The following is a 17144-nucleotide window of genomic DNA, read 5'->3' on the forward strand; positions in this document are numbered from 1 at the left end:
GGGCGTAAATACGGAGGCTTTGAATAGACTTGGATAAAGGAGGAGCGTGCGTAGCTGTGTTGGTCTCAGGCGGCTTGGTGCTGCGGTGAGTTGTTAGCAGTTAGTAGTAGTAGTAGCGATATTCTCCAGCACTGTTGCCATATTGGCTTATTTCCCGCCACACTGGCTTATTTTTATGGTGACAGGCACGGAATTTTTGAGTCATCCCGCCATGTGTAATTCTTGGCGTATTTTAATTTAACTGGCGTATTTTTGGCGTGAAAATCTTTATCTGAAAGAGATTATTTTCCTTATTTGGATCTAGTTACTTTTTGTCATGTAACGAAGCTGTAACATCCAATAGTATTGGCATATTCTTTCCTTTCATAATAATTCTATTGCTATTTTATTTCGAAAATTAGATCATCAAAAACCAGCAAAGGAATTTGACATATATGAATATCATTCTCCCCTCGTAAGACTATAAGAGCATCATTTCTTGATTTTTAACAAACGTGTATTGAGTGTATTGAGTTAACACAATGTCATTAATCATTGTTTGTCATTTGGACTCGGACACTGCAAGCATACTATTTAGATGAAAAAAATTCAAATGGTTTGTTCTTGACTATGAACTAGAACTTTATTTTATTGCGAGTGGAAGTTTTTTACTTTTTTCTGACTTTTTTTTTTACTTCTGAGACATGAAGCATAGCTAGCCTAATATACAGTAGGCTAGTGTGGATCTTATTATACTACTACTACTACTACTACTAACAACTCACCGCAGCACCTAGCCGCCTGAGGCCAACACAGCTACGCACGCTCCTCCTCCATCCCAATCTATTCAAAGCCTCCCTTTTTACGGCCGCCCATGAAGTTTCCATTTCCTTTAAACCTTTCTTTATGACGTCCTCCCACCCCAGACGAGGACGACCTGCTTTCCGTTTAGCCCTAGACGGTTGGCCGAAAATAACAATCTGTCATCCTTCATCCGCACAACGTGCCCTAGCCACCTCACCTTTCATTACCTTTCAGCCACCTTTCTTTCATTAATAGCCCTAGAGAGCGGTATTAAACCACATTTTTCGTACAGCTTATTGTTTGAAATACAGTCAGTCAGCCGGGTACCCAGAACAATCCTTAAGCAATTTCTCTGGAAAACATCTAACAAATCTTCATCCGTTTTTCGGAGCGCCCATGCTTCCGAGCCATATTTGACCACTGTCATCACTGTAGCTTCTAATATTCTAATCTTGGTTTGCAGACTTATATTCCTATTCTTCCAAGCTTTTTTTAACTGTGAAAAAACACCCTGAGCCTTGGCTGTTCTACTTTTGACATCTTCACTGCTCCAACCATCTTTACTAATAATACTTCCAAGGTAAGTGAAGCTGTCCACCTGATCAATCTTTTCATTACCCAACTTCACCTTTTCATCTTCACTTATTCCTAGCCTTTGTGACTTAGTCTTCTAACATTAATTTTCAAACCTATTCTAGCACCCTGAACTCGCAAAACCTCTAAAACTTCATTCATTTCGCTCACACTTTCATCTAGGATGCTTAAATCATCAGCATAATCAAAGTCCAGCAGACTTTTTCCTCCCCATTTGATTCCGTGGTCTCCCATTGCCTTTCCTGTGGTCCTTAAGACAAAGTCCATCAATAATCCATATAAAGGGGGATAGAACACAACCCTGCTTAACTCCTGATTTAATACAAAACCAAATGCTAACCTCATTCGCTACCTTAAACCGCACCAGTGTTATTCTCGTACATAGCACTAATCACTTTAATGTATTTGTCTGGTATACCGTACAAGGATAAAACCTTTAATAAAGCTTTGCTATCAACAGAATCGAAAGCTTGCTCATAATCTATAAAACTGAGGACCAAAGGTGTTTGAAAACTTAGGCACTTCTCAATTATTAGCCTAAGAATGAAAATTTGGTTGACACATCCTCTACCTTTTATAAAATCGCACTGTTCTTCTCTTAAAACTTTATCTACTGCATCTCTCATTCTAAAAGAGTATCATATTACTAAGTTATTTACTATCTACAGAGACCAGACTAATGCCTCGATAATTACCACACTCACTGTTATCACCTTTCTTATAAAGTGGCTTAATTAAGGTTTTCCTAAAATCGTTAGGTACTTCCCCTTTTTCAAAAATCATATTCAAAATCTTCAGTAACTTATTTCTAGCCTCAGAGCCACCATATTTAAGAAACTCATTTACCACCCTATCAGCACCTGGAGCCTTATTATTTTTTTGTCCTTACGGGATTGAGAATATCCCTACTTTGCTTTGAAAGGTTATAAGACCTATAAAATCATTTATGGCAACTATATAAATAAGCTTCTCTGCCGGAGATTTGGGACTTTGATATATAAAGGGCAGAAGTACAGATTAGTGGCTCTCCACGATTAAGTATTTCTATCCTGTTTCTCTCCAAATGGCACTTACCTTTGATGATCTTGAATTCTTCATGGTATTAAAGTGAACCATTCAAAATTGATCTGCAGTTCATATGGGGCAGAAGGAAAGTGTTTCGAGCCTCACGCCTTTTCTAAATCCGATTTTTTACGGTTTTAAAGACTTTTAATTTCTGTTTCTTAAATGGGAAAAAAGTTTCTGGTGTGGCTGTGGTTAAAGTTCTGCTGAGATCATAGGGATTATTGTATCAAAAAATTTAGCTAGCTAACAGTTATTTTAGCTAGCTAGCGCTTACAGTATTTGTGGTTTTAAAATGGCATTTAATACAGTAGATTTTAATATTTTATTACGTAGATTAGAATGTTTGGGCGTTAGGGATTTACATCTGAAGTGGTTTGAAAGTTTTTTTTTAACTGGAAGGTCTGTTAGAGTTATATTAAATGGCGTTTTTTCTGGTCAGTATTTTATGAAAAGTGGTGTTCCGCAGGGTTCTCTTTTAGGCCCACTGCTTTATTTTATTTATGTTGATACGATGAGATTCTACCTGCCGGGTGCTTGCCTTACTTCGTTTGCAGATGATACTGCTCTTGCTTTTTCTAGTCGTTGTGTTGAACGACTTGAGTTTTTATTTGCTGCCCTGTTGTTTCTTCCTTTGAACTCAAAAATTTCATTGTCGAATAAGAGAGCTTTGTGATAATTGTTTCTTAGGATGTATGACATAAGATGTCAACCAAAATGTCACTTAATATTCTCCGACTATCGTGGAAGTATGGAACGTGGAAGTGTGTCTGGTCATGTCTTCAAAACATAGATGCGTTCAATACTTCTTCAGAACCTCTGTATGATCCAGGAAGATCGCTTGAAGACTTTCTTTCAATAGGCATGCATGAAGGTTGTAACGTGTTAGAACCACTCGACTCTGGATCATATTGTAGAGGTATACTTGTATTTGGATTCATCATTTGGCCTTCCTGCCAAATGGCATTTGGCCTTCCTGCCAAATGCTGAGCTACTTTGGCTTGTGGATGTCTAGAAGTTATGCTCAGCCCTGATGTTGCAACATTAGGTCTATAATACAAAATTTTCTCCAGGTGCTTGAGGAGCTGAACGAAAATTAACAGACGGATTCGTCTCAGTTGTGATTCGGGGTGTGCGTGCAACTAAACTACCGTGTAACTGAACCACAAGCAACTGAACCCCCTGTAACTTAACCACCGTGTAACTTAACCGCCGTGCAACCAAATCCCTGTGCAACTGAACCCTCGTGTAACTTAACCACTAGGCAACTGAACCCCATTTAACTAAACCCTCTTGCAACTAAACTTCCATGCAACTCAACCTAATTTAACTGATCCCCCGTGAAACCGAACCACCGTGCAACTGAACCACCGCATAACTGAACTACCGTGCAACTGAACCACCTTGCAACTGAACCCTCGTATAACTGAACTCTTGTGCATGTCAACCACCGTACTTGCATGGGTAAAACACAAGTTAAGATCTTTACATGTTCAACCTTGTTGGAATTGTTGCTTTTTAAAGTCATAATATGAATGATTGTCAAGATGACTAATATAGCTCTGTTTTTTGTCACAAAAACAAAAATACTAATCATGTTTTTTTGTTCAATTGGAAAGTGAAAGTGTTAGTGTCCTTTTTAAAAGTCAAAAGTGATTGTAGGATAACCAGCCCCTCCCCCCCCCGGGGAAAAACACCTCCTGTGGAAAATACCTTCGGGAAATACCACCTCGCGGAAAATACTCCCCCCCTTCCTGTAAAATACCTTCCTCTGAAAATATCTCCCCCCTGAAAATATCTCCCCCCTGAAAAATACCTCTTGTGGTTGGTTTGGTATTCAATCACTTTTGACTTAAAAAAAAGAGTAGACCTGCCTGGGGATTATAACTAATTTCTACCTCTATCCTCCTCTCGTCTCTCCCCTAGAGGTAATTCTGTATTTATCCGAAGGCTCAATGAGAGTTGAGATGTTTCGGCATTAAAATGCACCCTTTGAGGTCCCCCCCTCCTTAGCTACGAAACAACCGGAGAACCCCATTGCAGAAGTTTAAGTACCTTTTTAAGTTCTGTAATTTGCCCATTGCTTACGAATAGTGTTTGTTATTGGGAACCATAGGGACATTTTTCGCGTAGGAGTTTTCTGAAGGGGGCAGGAGAGTTTCTGGAGGATTTTCCATGAGAAGAACATTTTTGAACGGAGGGGGGGGGGACAAGACTTGCACATAAATTCCTCTTTTCCACTTTCCTTAGCACTCCTCAGCTAACTAAAAAATAACCGAACCAAAATAAAATGTTAAAACTTGGAAAACCATATTTTCCGCGAGGGGGTATTTTCCAGGGGAGGGTTTTTCCATGGGAGAGGGGAGGGAAGTAGCCTAAATACCTAGAACCGATGACAGTGACAGGGTGAAGGGAACCCCCGTTAACAGACATAAAAAAGGAGAAATAAATCTGGCTTTAAGAGTTTGTGACGTCCGACTTTCTTTCTTTTTGTGACAACAAAACAGTGCTTTTGTATTAATCATCTTGACAGTCATTTATATTACGACTTTACAAAGCAAACAATTCCAGCAAGGTTAAATGAGTAAAGAATCTAACTTGTGTTTTACCCATGTAAGTACGGTGGTTGAGTTGCACAAGAGTTCAGTTATACGAGGATTCAGTTGTATGATGGTTCAGTTGCATGGTGGTTCAGTTGCACAGTGGTCCAGTTGTACGATGGTTTAGTTGCACGGGGTTGAGTTGCACGAGGGCTCAGTTGCACGAGGGTTCAGTTACAGGAGGGTTCAGCTACACGGGGGTTCAAGTGCACGGGGGTTGATTTGCACCGTGGTTCAGTTGCACGGGGGTTCAGTTGCATGTTGGTTCAGCTGCACGGTGGTTCAGTTGCCCAGGGTTCAGTTGCACGGTGGTTCAGTTGCAATGGAACCGTGAAAACAAAGGAATATTTGAGAAAGCTGGGTTTCCTCAGCCACTGTCCTTTAGGACAGTTTAGTTAAACTATATTTTAACTAGATTTTAAAGCCGCAAAGACAACTGTGATTCTGGCTATATGGAAGGACTGTAAATTCCTGTTTGTAGCTGCTTCTACTTGTTGTTGTTAATAGACTGGGATCATTAAGATCAATTTGCTATTCATAACTTCTAAAATCCGAGGTAGGACAATAAAGTTTCTGCTCAAAAACTTGTTAGTTGCTCCCTAAGGTGTGGAATTAAGTGGTTGCTTACAAATTACTCTAACTTCTGACTGTAAGTAAAAAATGCAAAGCGTTTCGTATAGAACTTAAATATCTTAATTTAAATTCATAGACATTATTTCGGGGACTATTAGATCTGAGAGACAAACATTTAGTTATTGCTCAAAACTTCTTTTTCTCTGTAAGGCATAAACTAAGAGTGTCTGCAAACGAAAAGCAGAATGTCCTCGAATGGGGTGGGAAAAGGTCATAAGAAAATATTTGAATGAAATCTGAACTTCTTGGGAGGGTATAGAGAGGGAAGCTTCGGTTTGACTGGAGTGTAGGATGAGCGCGCGCAGCCGTCTTGGCCTTAGGCGGCTTGGTGTTCCAGTGAGTTGTTAGTAGTAGTAGCCATAGTAGGGGGAAAATTTTCACAGAGGATGGAATTGTCCGGGAGGAATTTTACGGGGGAGGGGGTGTATTTTACGTCGGAGGAACATTCCACGGAAGCCTTTCCCATGACGGGAGGGAATTTTTCATGCAGGGTGAGCCAGATTTACCGACATTAACTGAAAAACGACCAGAAAATAAATAAAAGAAAAGTTTTTTTTCATATAAAAGTAAGGAGCAACATTAAAACTTAAAACGAACAGAAATTATTTCGTATATGAAGAAGTTGCCCCCTTCCTCAATACCTTGCTCTTTATGCCGAAGTTTTACTGTTTGTCCCAATTTTTAAAGAAGGGCACCTGAAACACAAGGGCCGTATAATTAGAATAGAAAGCTCTTTTAAAAGTTCTAAAAACTTAAGCTTGATTATTCTGTGCGTGTTATGAAGAGGTTAGGCTAGATGGAAGAAGTGGCGCTCATGATATGTACATCAGGTGGCGCTGAGTAGGTGACTCATCGCTGTCGGCGGTTAATTTTGATTATAAATCTCGTCTCTTTCAGGTTTCGTCTTTTTTCTACAATGAACACCATCGATAGTCTAGTGCAACAAAATGGTGTCAGCAGCCTGCACCACAGTTTAGTTGGTCAGTTAGGAAACAATCCACAGAACAGCTCTAGTCGCATGTCATCGAGGTCGGATGACGGAGAAAGCAAAACTAATTTAATTGTAAATTATCTACCTCAAACCATGACGCAAGAAGAAATTCGATCACTTTTTGGATCCATTGGGGAAGTAGAAAGCTGTAAACTCATTAGGGACAAGGTTACTGGTAAGGACCATCACTACTTAGGCATGGGACTTCTTGCTCTTTACATCAAAAAGCTACTCGATCGTATAATTTAAGCAAGTACCTAACGAATCAGAGCCAGTTTATCCATATTTTGGCAGAAATTATTGCAAGATCTAATACAGTGCGTTAATTTAACACTCTGGCAATTTTTCTATTTCAGATTTTTAAATCAAATTTTTGAACTTTACTAATGAAGATACGATATCCAGTGTCTAGCTCCTAAAATTTATGCTCGATGAGATACTATTTTTCCTGAGAATGCTAGTTTTCGATTCTTGAGTACAAAAAACGTGGCAATAGCAATAACGTGAAAAATTATAAATTAGTTAAACGACAATGTCATCCATTTTGACAGAATAATTTTTGTTTAGGGATGTACATTGATGTCTTATCCACCTCTAGCATTCATAATACGGGGAAGATTATATTGATTTTATTCAGTTTTCCTTGAGGACGAGTTTTCTGAGGGTAGGTCTCCCAGAGGCAAGTTTTCCAGGATGGGTTTTCTAAGTCAGGTTTTCCAGGGGTGACTTTTCCTTGGACATAGTATGTTATCTCTCACCCACCCGAAATAGCAAAGAAATCACAAAACAATCCTGCTCGTGACCGGGCTTAAACAGTATTTATTTTTAACAACGCTTTACAGAAAAGACGCTTTTCAAAAAAAGTAAAGAACCATACTAAAAAATAGGACGAGCAGAAATAAACTCATTTGATAATTATAAAGTAAACAAACAGAAATTACTATCAATGGATAAATGAAACCCAAAACCAACAGAAATTAAAAGGAATGATCACATCAGGCATAAAGATAATAGATACTGCTATAGATGAATAAAAACGAGTAAGAATTTAAAATTATCTACATAGAAATTATCTAATAGATACATTTATAGATGAGTCCTAAAACGAGTAGAATTTAAAATGAATATTGTCAAGTCAAACTTAAAAAAAAACACAAACTACCACAAACAAGATGCAGGTTAACTGCCTCCTAAACTTTCTAAAGGCCAGAGCGTCATTAGCGCTTTACTGAAAACAATTTGTGTTTTAGCAATGTGTTTTATTTGTCTTAACATCTGCAACAACACAACAAGAACCAAGCATCACAAGGTTAATCATAGTTTACAAATAAGTGGTGATTTCTCTTCCCTGTCTTTCAAATTCACTATTCGGCTTGAGTGGCATTTACGTTTCATTGAAAACGATATGTATTTTGAACTTTGTGTCGTGCAAATTTGCCAGAACAGCAAAAAAAGAACTATCATAATATCAATATTACTGGAAAAAACTCAGGTAATTAGAATTACTGGGAAGAACTACTTCCCCTAAGTCAAAATTGAGATCCACTTAACCCCCCTCCCAATACTCCCCGAAAGTTTCATCCCGATCCCTCAAGCTGTTCCCAATATATTGCAAATAATTTGAAAACTCGGAAACACATAGCGTCTTTTGACTTATTTTTCCATTTACGTGTGTCTTCTCCAGGTTGTACCTGGGAAACTCTGGGAATATTGGCCTAGCGAATGATACCTAAGAGCTCCTAGCTAACCGGACCACCAAGACCAAACATTGCCACCTTTACTACCAAAACCTATCTTTGAACAGTGGGCGCTTTAAATGGTAAAGGGCCTTTGCCCTGGGTTTACGGGGGAGGATCAACTCCAAAGCATTCTTATCAGATTTTTTTAAGTCTCTGAATAACATTGCTAGGCTATCTCATAATTGTGGTCGAATATCATTGGGTCACGGAAGGATCGGGTAGCAGAAAATAGCAGGGAACTGAGGCTGATCGCCCTCCAATTACCATAGGCCCTTAATAAGAGCACTCGAGCCTTCAATTTAAACCGGAGGAGCTCCTTTAAAATTTTATAACCTTCCCTTTTATAAGAAGTACAGAAAAAGTTTTTGGCCTTTTTCTGGTCCTTTGTCGGACCCGTTTCCTAGGGAACTAGTATTTTTTCCCTGCTTTTCCTCCTATCTGATATTTTTACGGCCACCCTTTCCATACAAAGCGGCCCAGGAAAAATAAATTCAAAAATAAAACCTTCCAGGCATAAAAATCTTTGCTTAGATCTCAAATGCTGGATTCCTGTAGCCACAAGAAAATAAAAATTTGGATCCAAAGAAGAAGGCTTCACGCAGAAGAGGGAGCGTCAAGGGCTTATGCTCTACCCCAAAAAAGAGAAAAGTCGACAAAATCGTTCTTTTCAGGTCGTTTAAGGGCTAAAAGAAATTTTGACGACTCTCACCGCAGCTACCCCGCTTCCCTTCCAAAAAATGGCCTGAGCCGTTCTAGAACCAAACCATAGGCATGACACTGCTTATTCAGGAGACTTCAGTATTTATTTCACAAAAGTACCTTAAATTTCCTGAAATAAAAATGGTCCAGTATAATCAATTAGTTACAGAAAAAGTTATAGCAAATAAAAAAATCTCTTCATCGCACATTAACCGAAAGCATTTTAATGTCTTCATGGCTCATGTTTTGTCCATATAATAAACCAAATAGTCTTGTTTACGTTGATGAAAACAACGTAGTTGCTATGGGCTGTAAAAGGTAGATATAAATAAATCCAGCAAGAGGAAGAAATCTCCCAAAGACGTATAGGGACAAAAGATATGTTAACACATGACACCAGTAAATTTGGGGTAGGATTTTTTTGGGCCAAGAGCCCCTCCCCAGAATTTTTTTGGCGACAAGGTAAAAAGACTTAGTATAAGTTATTTCCGTAACAGCGACATAACCTACTAGGTCAGAATATTACATTTGGTACTTATCTCTTATAGCCCCCACATTCAAGTCCTTGGTCTGACAGAACCGGTTTCGGTACTTGTGTAGAATCTGGTAAGTACAAGAGAATTGTATTGCAAGAACAGATTGGCATTTTACCGAGTAATGCCTAGACGCTGTATAAACAAAGGGTTTCTCACTCCGGGAACAATATTTAAACTTTAGTGTTTTGAGGTTTAGGGGGAATAAAAGGTACCTAGGTTGTGTTAGGTTAGGTTAGGTTACGTATTTGATATATGCTATTATTTACTCCCCCCCCCCTAATCTGCGAATATATAGCCCAATTTTGTTGATAAACTATTATATTTTCATCTTTTTTTTTATTTCATTAGCATTAACGAAGCTTCACTTTTCTTGTAGTTACCGGATTCTACACAAGTACCCCGGTTTCTTTCTGTATTTCAGTATGTACTCGGTGATAATCCGCTTAGCGTGAGAGATTGTGTATGTAGGCTACTACAATTTAGGTATATTTTAAGTAAATATTTTAGTTTGCATTTTGGTTAGGTTTAGTTAGGTTAGAAACGATTTAATATAATGCGGGTACTGGTACATTATGTGGGCACCGCGAAGAAGTCAAGTTTGGTTAATGCTAATGAAATAAAACAAAATAGGATGAATATATAATAGTTTAGAAACAAATTTGGGCTATATATTTGCACATTAGGGTATGGAGGGGGATAAGCATAGCATATATTAAATACGTAACCTAACCTAAGCTAGGTACCTTTTTCCCCCCTAAGCCCTCCAAAAAAATCGTTTAAATATTGTAACTCATTGAGAAGCCAGGGCTTTACAATCATTTATCTACATCGGTCTCTTGCAAATAGCCCGTTTGACGGGTTTCGTGACTAGTTTCCTTGATACATTCTTCGGGGTGCCCACATAATGCACCAGTACCATAATGCGTTCTGCGGGGCCTGTTTCCATAATTCTCCGCTGTAGTTTCCATAAGTTTGTTATTAAAGTATTTTGTGTGGTGGCTGTACGAGTTAAGTACCTTACATTTTTTGCCCCTGTGTATCGGATACGTATTTCTAAAATGGTCAAAATAAATACGTTCGAACTTCCTACGGTTTATGTTCCCTCTGAAGCATACGATTTTGCGACAAGCCTACAGCTGTACTTGAACTTTTCTAATAGAATTATCTATACTATTTAGAAAACAGAAACAGTTTTGAATGTCCACATTTTTCTGGCACGTTTTCGATGTTTTTCCTTTTTTTCTGATCTGTATCATTTAAGGTATAAAGTAGGCTCTCCAACACCACCGCCCCCTCCTGATGCCAGAATTTATAAGAAATGTCTTATTTGTATTTTGTTTGAGATGGAATCATAAAAGCATTTTCACTCTGTAAGATTAGAGACTCAAGGGGAGCCCGTGCCCCTCCAACAACATCCCACCACCAACTCTTCAGCGTAAAGGTAGGGGAGGCGTTTTCATCGTTCGGGTTGGACCGATCAGACATGAAACATGTTTATTTTCGAACACCAATTCTTCTTCTCTGACCTTTTCACGAAAGTGGTCAGATCCGCTTGAAACTTACAAGACAAAGAAGACGGAGATGATGAATTTTAGTTTGTAAGTCGCTTCTGTGTTACCCTTACCTTCTGCATTAGAATGTCCAAACTCGCTTTCAATTTGCTAGGCAGGTACCTTCAGCCAAGGAGTCGTCAATCAACAAATTTTTATACCAATATGATAAAAAAAAAAAAATATAAAAAAAGCAAAAATAAATAAAAAATCCTTAAGTATAGCAGGGTCCTCTCAAGCGTTTTGCAGGGGTTTACTTCTTTTTCCCATTAACTCATGAACAAACCGTGATAATTAAAAGGGCGACATACGCCATTTTTTTAACTTTTCAGGAGAGCCAAAAACGGAGAAAAGTTTGTCCGTGGCGTATGTTTCTTTTTTATCTTATATGTTTCTCCACGTCCAAAAGTGGCATATGTCTCTATCTTCGTAACAACAACACATACATAACTCATTTTGACCAAAATGGCATATCGTCCCCTGAGAGCGGTTTTGTCGTAACTAAGGTTTTCAAAATTCCGAGAAAAACGACTTTGAAAATTTCCCCTTTGCTGGAACTTACACGGTACAACCGATTTTCTTCGCAAATACATCCAAAAAAAGAGAAAAAATAACAAGGAAGGTCTCCCGAATATGAGATGGAAAAGGTAAAGTTTTCATTGTCGAAACTTGAAATGAAATACAGATACGACAATCCGCCCTTAACGAAATGGGAGTAAACTTAGATACGATAAAATGGTGTGGGCTGCCTATTCTTTTCACCATGAAGATACGACAAACGAGTTCTCATGCAGCAATACTATTTGAAAAAGTATAAAAATTACAAAAAACGTCAGAAACGTTTATTTTTTGTTGAGTTTCTTTGCCGGCCGCCCTTTTTCTTCAGCGGAATCCTCCTCTGGACAGGGATCTCGCGTAGACGGAGAGGCTTCCAAACGTTCAGCATTCCCCTTGGCCTTGTAGTACTGTTCAATCTTGGTTTCAAAATACTCCTTGTCTTGGTTGGGGATGAACTTCAAGAGATACTTGACATCTTTGATTTTCGCCTCAGGTAGATCAATCTTTTTGCCACAAAGTTTGGGCAAAACAAGACGTTCAACAACACGGACAGCCGAAGTGTTGGGACACTTTTTAACCGAAGTACATTCTTGTGATATAGTAGCCATTTGCAAGTCTCCAGAGAAGGAAGTTTTGAACCAAACTCTCTTAGTGTTATCCTGACGGAACTCAAGTCGTTTTACCTTTGAATACGGTACCAACGAGTACTTGTACAGCTTTGCTGGCTTTTGAAAGTCAAAGAACTTTGACTGGGTCATTTGCAGGACATTAAAAGGCTGTATCCTTCTTACTTTCAGTAACTTCCTCACCAGATCTAGTTGGGAAAACAAATCAAGATGCTTTAGCCCCCGCTCAATAGTGCTATGTACAGCATCAACCTCCTGTATATTCGAATGACCTGGTTCACAATACTTCATAACCACTTGTTCTAAGCGCGGAAATTTTCTTAGAACATCTTGGATGGCGAAGCTTATAATTGAGTTTCGGTTCTGGGACACGCAGGAGTCCGACCAAGTAATTAATTGGCAGATATCAGGGTAAGTATCAAGGACTTTTTCCAGTATGGCCACTAGTCCACTAGCTATTTCGTTTGCTCCACGTCCAGCCTCAAACTCGGACCAAATGCAACAGTATACCTCATTGATTTTCTCTCCAGTCCTTCTCTGTAATGAAAGAATTGCCGTGAGGTTGAATGTAGTTATCTTCCTTTTATAGAAAAATGAAGAAACATTACCCCGGGGCAGCGGAAAAACATTCTCCAGATCAAAACAAAGTAGGGGAATAGATAGGTTTGACCTGTCCACGTCACGTTCAATCTTGGTCTCAATTTTACTTTTCACATGAGCCTCATACTTGTCTTTTACTTCCTGATCCATTTCAATTCGGTTTTCTTCACTTACACGTTTTTCCTCGCATACATCATATCGATCTGCTTTCGGAATATGAAATGACAAATTAAACTGCGTGTTGAAGATCTCACGATACTTAAACTCACTAACATCATTTCTTGCTAGTTCTCTGCAGTATTCCTGATACAGTTCATACATTTTGCGAATGTTTAGATTTGCTTCCAAGAATTTTCTGGTAGACTTGGCTCGAGTATAATGCGATTCAACGCACGGGAAAGATTCAATATGCTTTTTCACTAGTTCAATGTCCTCGTTACTAGTTTTGTTTCGAGGTACCTGTACTGCCTTTGGATTTGGCACTCCTGTTGTAGCAACATTTGAATGTGCGTAGTAAACTCTTCTCTCTGAAATATCAAGAGTAGCCAAATAAAATGTCTTGCAAATCCGGACTGTTTTCGTGTTAACGACAAAATAATATCGCAGTGTGCAACTCCTGCGCGTCTCCGCTTTCTTCTTGGTTTTAGTCTTGGTTGGAACGGTCTTAGTTGTTTTCAAGTAAAACATTTTCTTCATATCCTTACTTAGTCTCCAGAAATCATCAAAAATCTTTTGTCTCTCTTCAGAGGCAATAGCCTGACTGCAATTATAATGACAATCCTTATTACAAACAACATCCTTCACTTTCTTCTCTTTCCCATGAGTTTTCTGGTTGTTAGGATTCATATATACAGTACCAGAGTTTACTGCTGCCTTGATCTTTGTCTTAACCCAGTTCTTCTTATCTGAAATTCGTTTTCTGGTCTTTTTACGTGAATTAGGATGATCCACTGTATTGCTTTGACTATTTAGATCTGGCTCGGTTGTTTCTTGTACAGGTTCAGCATTATTGGGAATCTCGAGGTGCTCCTGATTTTCTGCTGCCACTGAACCTGTTATGGCACTTGAACTAGAACCACAGCCAACACTGACATTAATCTCTGAAAAGAGATCATAATCCACATTTTCTTGAAGAGCCTCAGCTACTTCCTGATCAGATTCTCGGAAATTTAGTTCTGAAAGGCTGCTTGCATCTAGTTCAGGTCGATAGAGAGGATCACTGCCTTTTTCTGAATCAGAAGATAGATCTTCCTCGCTAGAAAAAACAAACAAAAAACTAAAAAACAAACAAACAAAACAAAAGCTTAACAAACAAAAGCTTAGGCTATACAATCCCAATGGACATTGTGGCTTGATGCAATGCTTCCAATTACTTGATTTTACTTCAAGTCAGGAAATGGAAAATGGGGCTAGGTCAGGAAAATGAAATTTTCAGTAGACTAAAGATAGGCTTTGTAAGGATAGACTAGTCTAGGCCTAGTAATAGCAAAACATATTTTTAGCTCTAATATTTATTAAAGGGGAGAAATCAGATAAAGAAAAAAAGGAAATATACCATTAGATTTTCTATTTCCTTGTCTATTCCCCCACAAAGCCAGATACACCTTTAGGCTTAACAAAACAGTTTGATTTTTCTTTAAACTAGCTTTATTTGGTAATACACATCAGCTGCTGATGAAGAACTGGGTATATTATCCAAGCACCCCTGGTGTTTGGATAATCACTAACTTTGGACAAGCAACCGAGCATAATTTGATTCAAATAGAGCCTATATTTCCAAGCAAGCTCTTAGTCTTGCATATGTATAGATTTAGATTACCTTGTTGGGATTAGCTCAATTTGATCTCAGAAACTTTTTATACTGAAAATTAAGCTTAAAGAAAAGTTAGCAAACCCTAGTAGCCTATTTTTTCTTTACAGCACATGTCTGGGATTGAATCTATTTATGTTTGAGTGGTTTTGTATCCTACAAGGCCTATAGGATCATGTGTTTAAGATTGGGCAGTATTTTCTAGAATTAGCCTAGGCTATGCTTAAACTAAATTGTGTATTTGTCATTAGACTCTACTATTAACTATCAATGCATTCAAAACATTCAGCAATCCATATGGCTAAAATATTCAGCCTAATCAAATAGCCTAGGCTAGCCTACTTGTTCAAGAAAATTTGATACTTCCTTTGAGTTCTGCAAATTAGCAAATCGCATTATGAGATGGTGCAGTGGTACAATAATGTGCGTAAATAGACAAGACAATTCTGTTATCTAGGAATAGAACCATATTCCTAATTCAATGCTGTTTCCAAATCAAACTATATATGCACCAAAAATCATAACAAATCAGGTAGCCTATTTGATATACTCTTGGGTAAAGGTGCAGTGTAGCTCCCCCGGGACGAAAGGGTGCAGAGACCCGACGAAGAGAACTGCAATAAAAAGGAAGAAGTGTGTTGTTTGAATTCTACTTCTATTGGACAGTATCTGTGCAACTTTACAACTCAATTGACTGAATAATATACCCTTATAAATAAGCTGTTTTTATCCGGGGGAGCTACACTGCACCTTTACCTACTCTTGGAACAAAATATTAGTCAATTCCACAAAAATGAGGTACCTGGATTCCTGCAAATATTGTGCAGCTTCTGCGGATGTAAACAATGTCCGTTTGGGTTTCATTGTGAAACTTTAACAAACTTTTTCTTCTTCAAAAGTATACGTCGACGGAGTTACGACAAAAATGCCCGTGTAATTTTCCCATATGAGGTACGACAGAACCGCTCTTAACAAAACGGCAAAATGTGAGATACGATAAACGAGAAATCTAAAATTGGGGCACTTCTAGCTGAGCTACAACAAAATGGTTGACGGAATTGGATAGAGCAAAAAATTTCACGTTAGAAGGCAGTCCTAACTCCACTTCCCGAAAAAGTCGCAGATACGACAAAACCGCTCTCAGGGGACGATATGTCGCCCTTTTAATTATTCCAGCCGAAATGCTCCTAAACAACTGTGGCGCGATATTTAGTTTAGTATTGTTCACACGGCTTCGACAATAGAAGGATTTGTTAACCTGTTTATTCTTAATCGCTCTAAATTATTCAACAGTTCGTGGTAACGAACTGTAAGTAAGGACCGACCCGGCTCAATAGTAACCGAAACTCTAAAAAACAGAATTTTGATACCAATAGATACATCTAAAGAATCGAATTTTGTGCTCATTTTAAATATATAAGTTTCCTCAAGTTTAGTTCCACCCATCAAAAGTTACGAGCCTGAGAAAATTTGCTTTATTTTTGAAAAAAAGGAGGATACATCCCCTAACATACGTAGAATATTAATGGAAATCACACCATCAGATTCAGCGTATCAGAGAACCCTACTGTAGAAGTTTCAAGTTCCTATCTGCACCAATGTGGAGTTTTGTATTTTTTGTGTCAGAAGAACGATTACGGATGCGTGTTTAGGCCTATTTGTTGTTTTTTTTTTCTTTTGTTTCTTTTTTTCCCCAGGGGTGATCGTATCGACCAGTGGTCCTAGAATTTCGCGAGAAGGCTTATTCGAACGGAATTAAAAGTTCTAGTGGTCTTTTTAAGTGACCAAAAAAAAGGAGGGCAACTAAGCCCCCTCCCTGGCTCATTTTTTCCCCAAAGTCACCGGATCAAAGTTTTGAGAAAGCCATTTTGTTCGCAGAGCCGAAATATCTAATATCTATATCTTTGAGGAGGCAAGTTATGAACTTTGCCCATTGTTTATATATTAAATAAAAAAAACTTTCCAAAAAATAATTTTTTAAAAGAAAAGTAAAGGCCATTTTAAACTTAAGCTCAGGAGATACAAATACCTGTTAAAATTCAAACTCAAAACGACCAGAAATTACTATTAAAGAATAAATGAAACCCAAAACGAACAGAAATTAAATAAACAATCATTGCAAAAAACATACTACAAGTAATAATATAAATGAATAAATAGATCTTAAAGCGAGTAATGCTTGGATTGAAAATGAAAATCTAGATTAGAATGAAAACAAATATTTTTCTATTAAAGTATAAATGAAACTTAAAACGAACAGAAATTAAATAAAAAATCAATGCGAACAAAACATACAATAAATATTAATGTAAATGAATAAATAAATCTTAAAACGAGTGAAACTTAAGTTGAATATGCAAATC

At 38.0% G+C, this 17144-nt stretch overlaps 1 protein-coding gene across 2 annotated transcripts in view; it reads left to right on the top strand.

Moving 5' to 3' along the window:
- LOC148956521 (ELAV-like protein 2) overlaps positions 1-17144 on the top strand; it is a 117811-nt gene that overhangs the window by 20227 nt on the left and 80440 nt on the right. For both annotated transcript variants that reach the window (XM_089085701.1, XM_089085709.1), the window contains exon 2: positions 6570-6838. In XM_089085701.1, the coding sequence (XP_088941827.1) occupies positions 6589-6838 (250 nt within the window). In that variant the 5' untranslated portion in view covers positions 6570-6588. The remainder of the gene's footprint in view (positions 1-6569; positions 6839-17144) is intronic.

This window comes from Artemia sp. Qi Xiang Cuo, chromosome 1 (genome assembly GCF_049724085.1).
Source record: "Artemia sp. Qi Xiang Cuo chromosome 1, ASM4972408v1, whole genome shotgun sequence".
In the NCBI taxonomy this organism is placed as follows: domain Eukaryota; kingdom Metazoa; phylum Arthropoda; class Branchiopoda; order Anostraca; family Artemiidae; genus Artemia; species Artemia sp. Qi Xiang Cuo.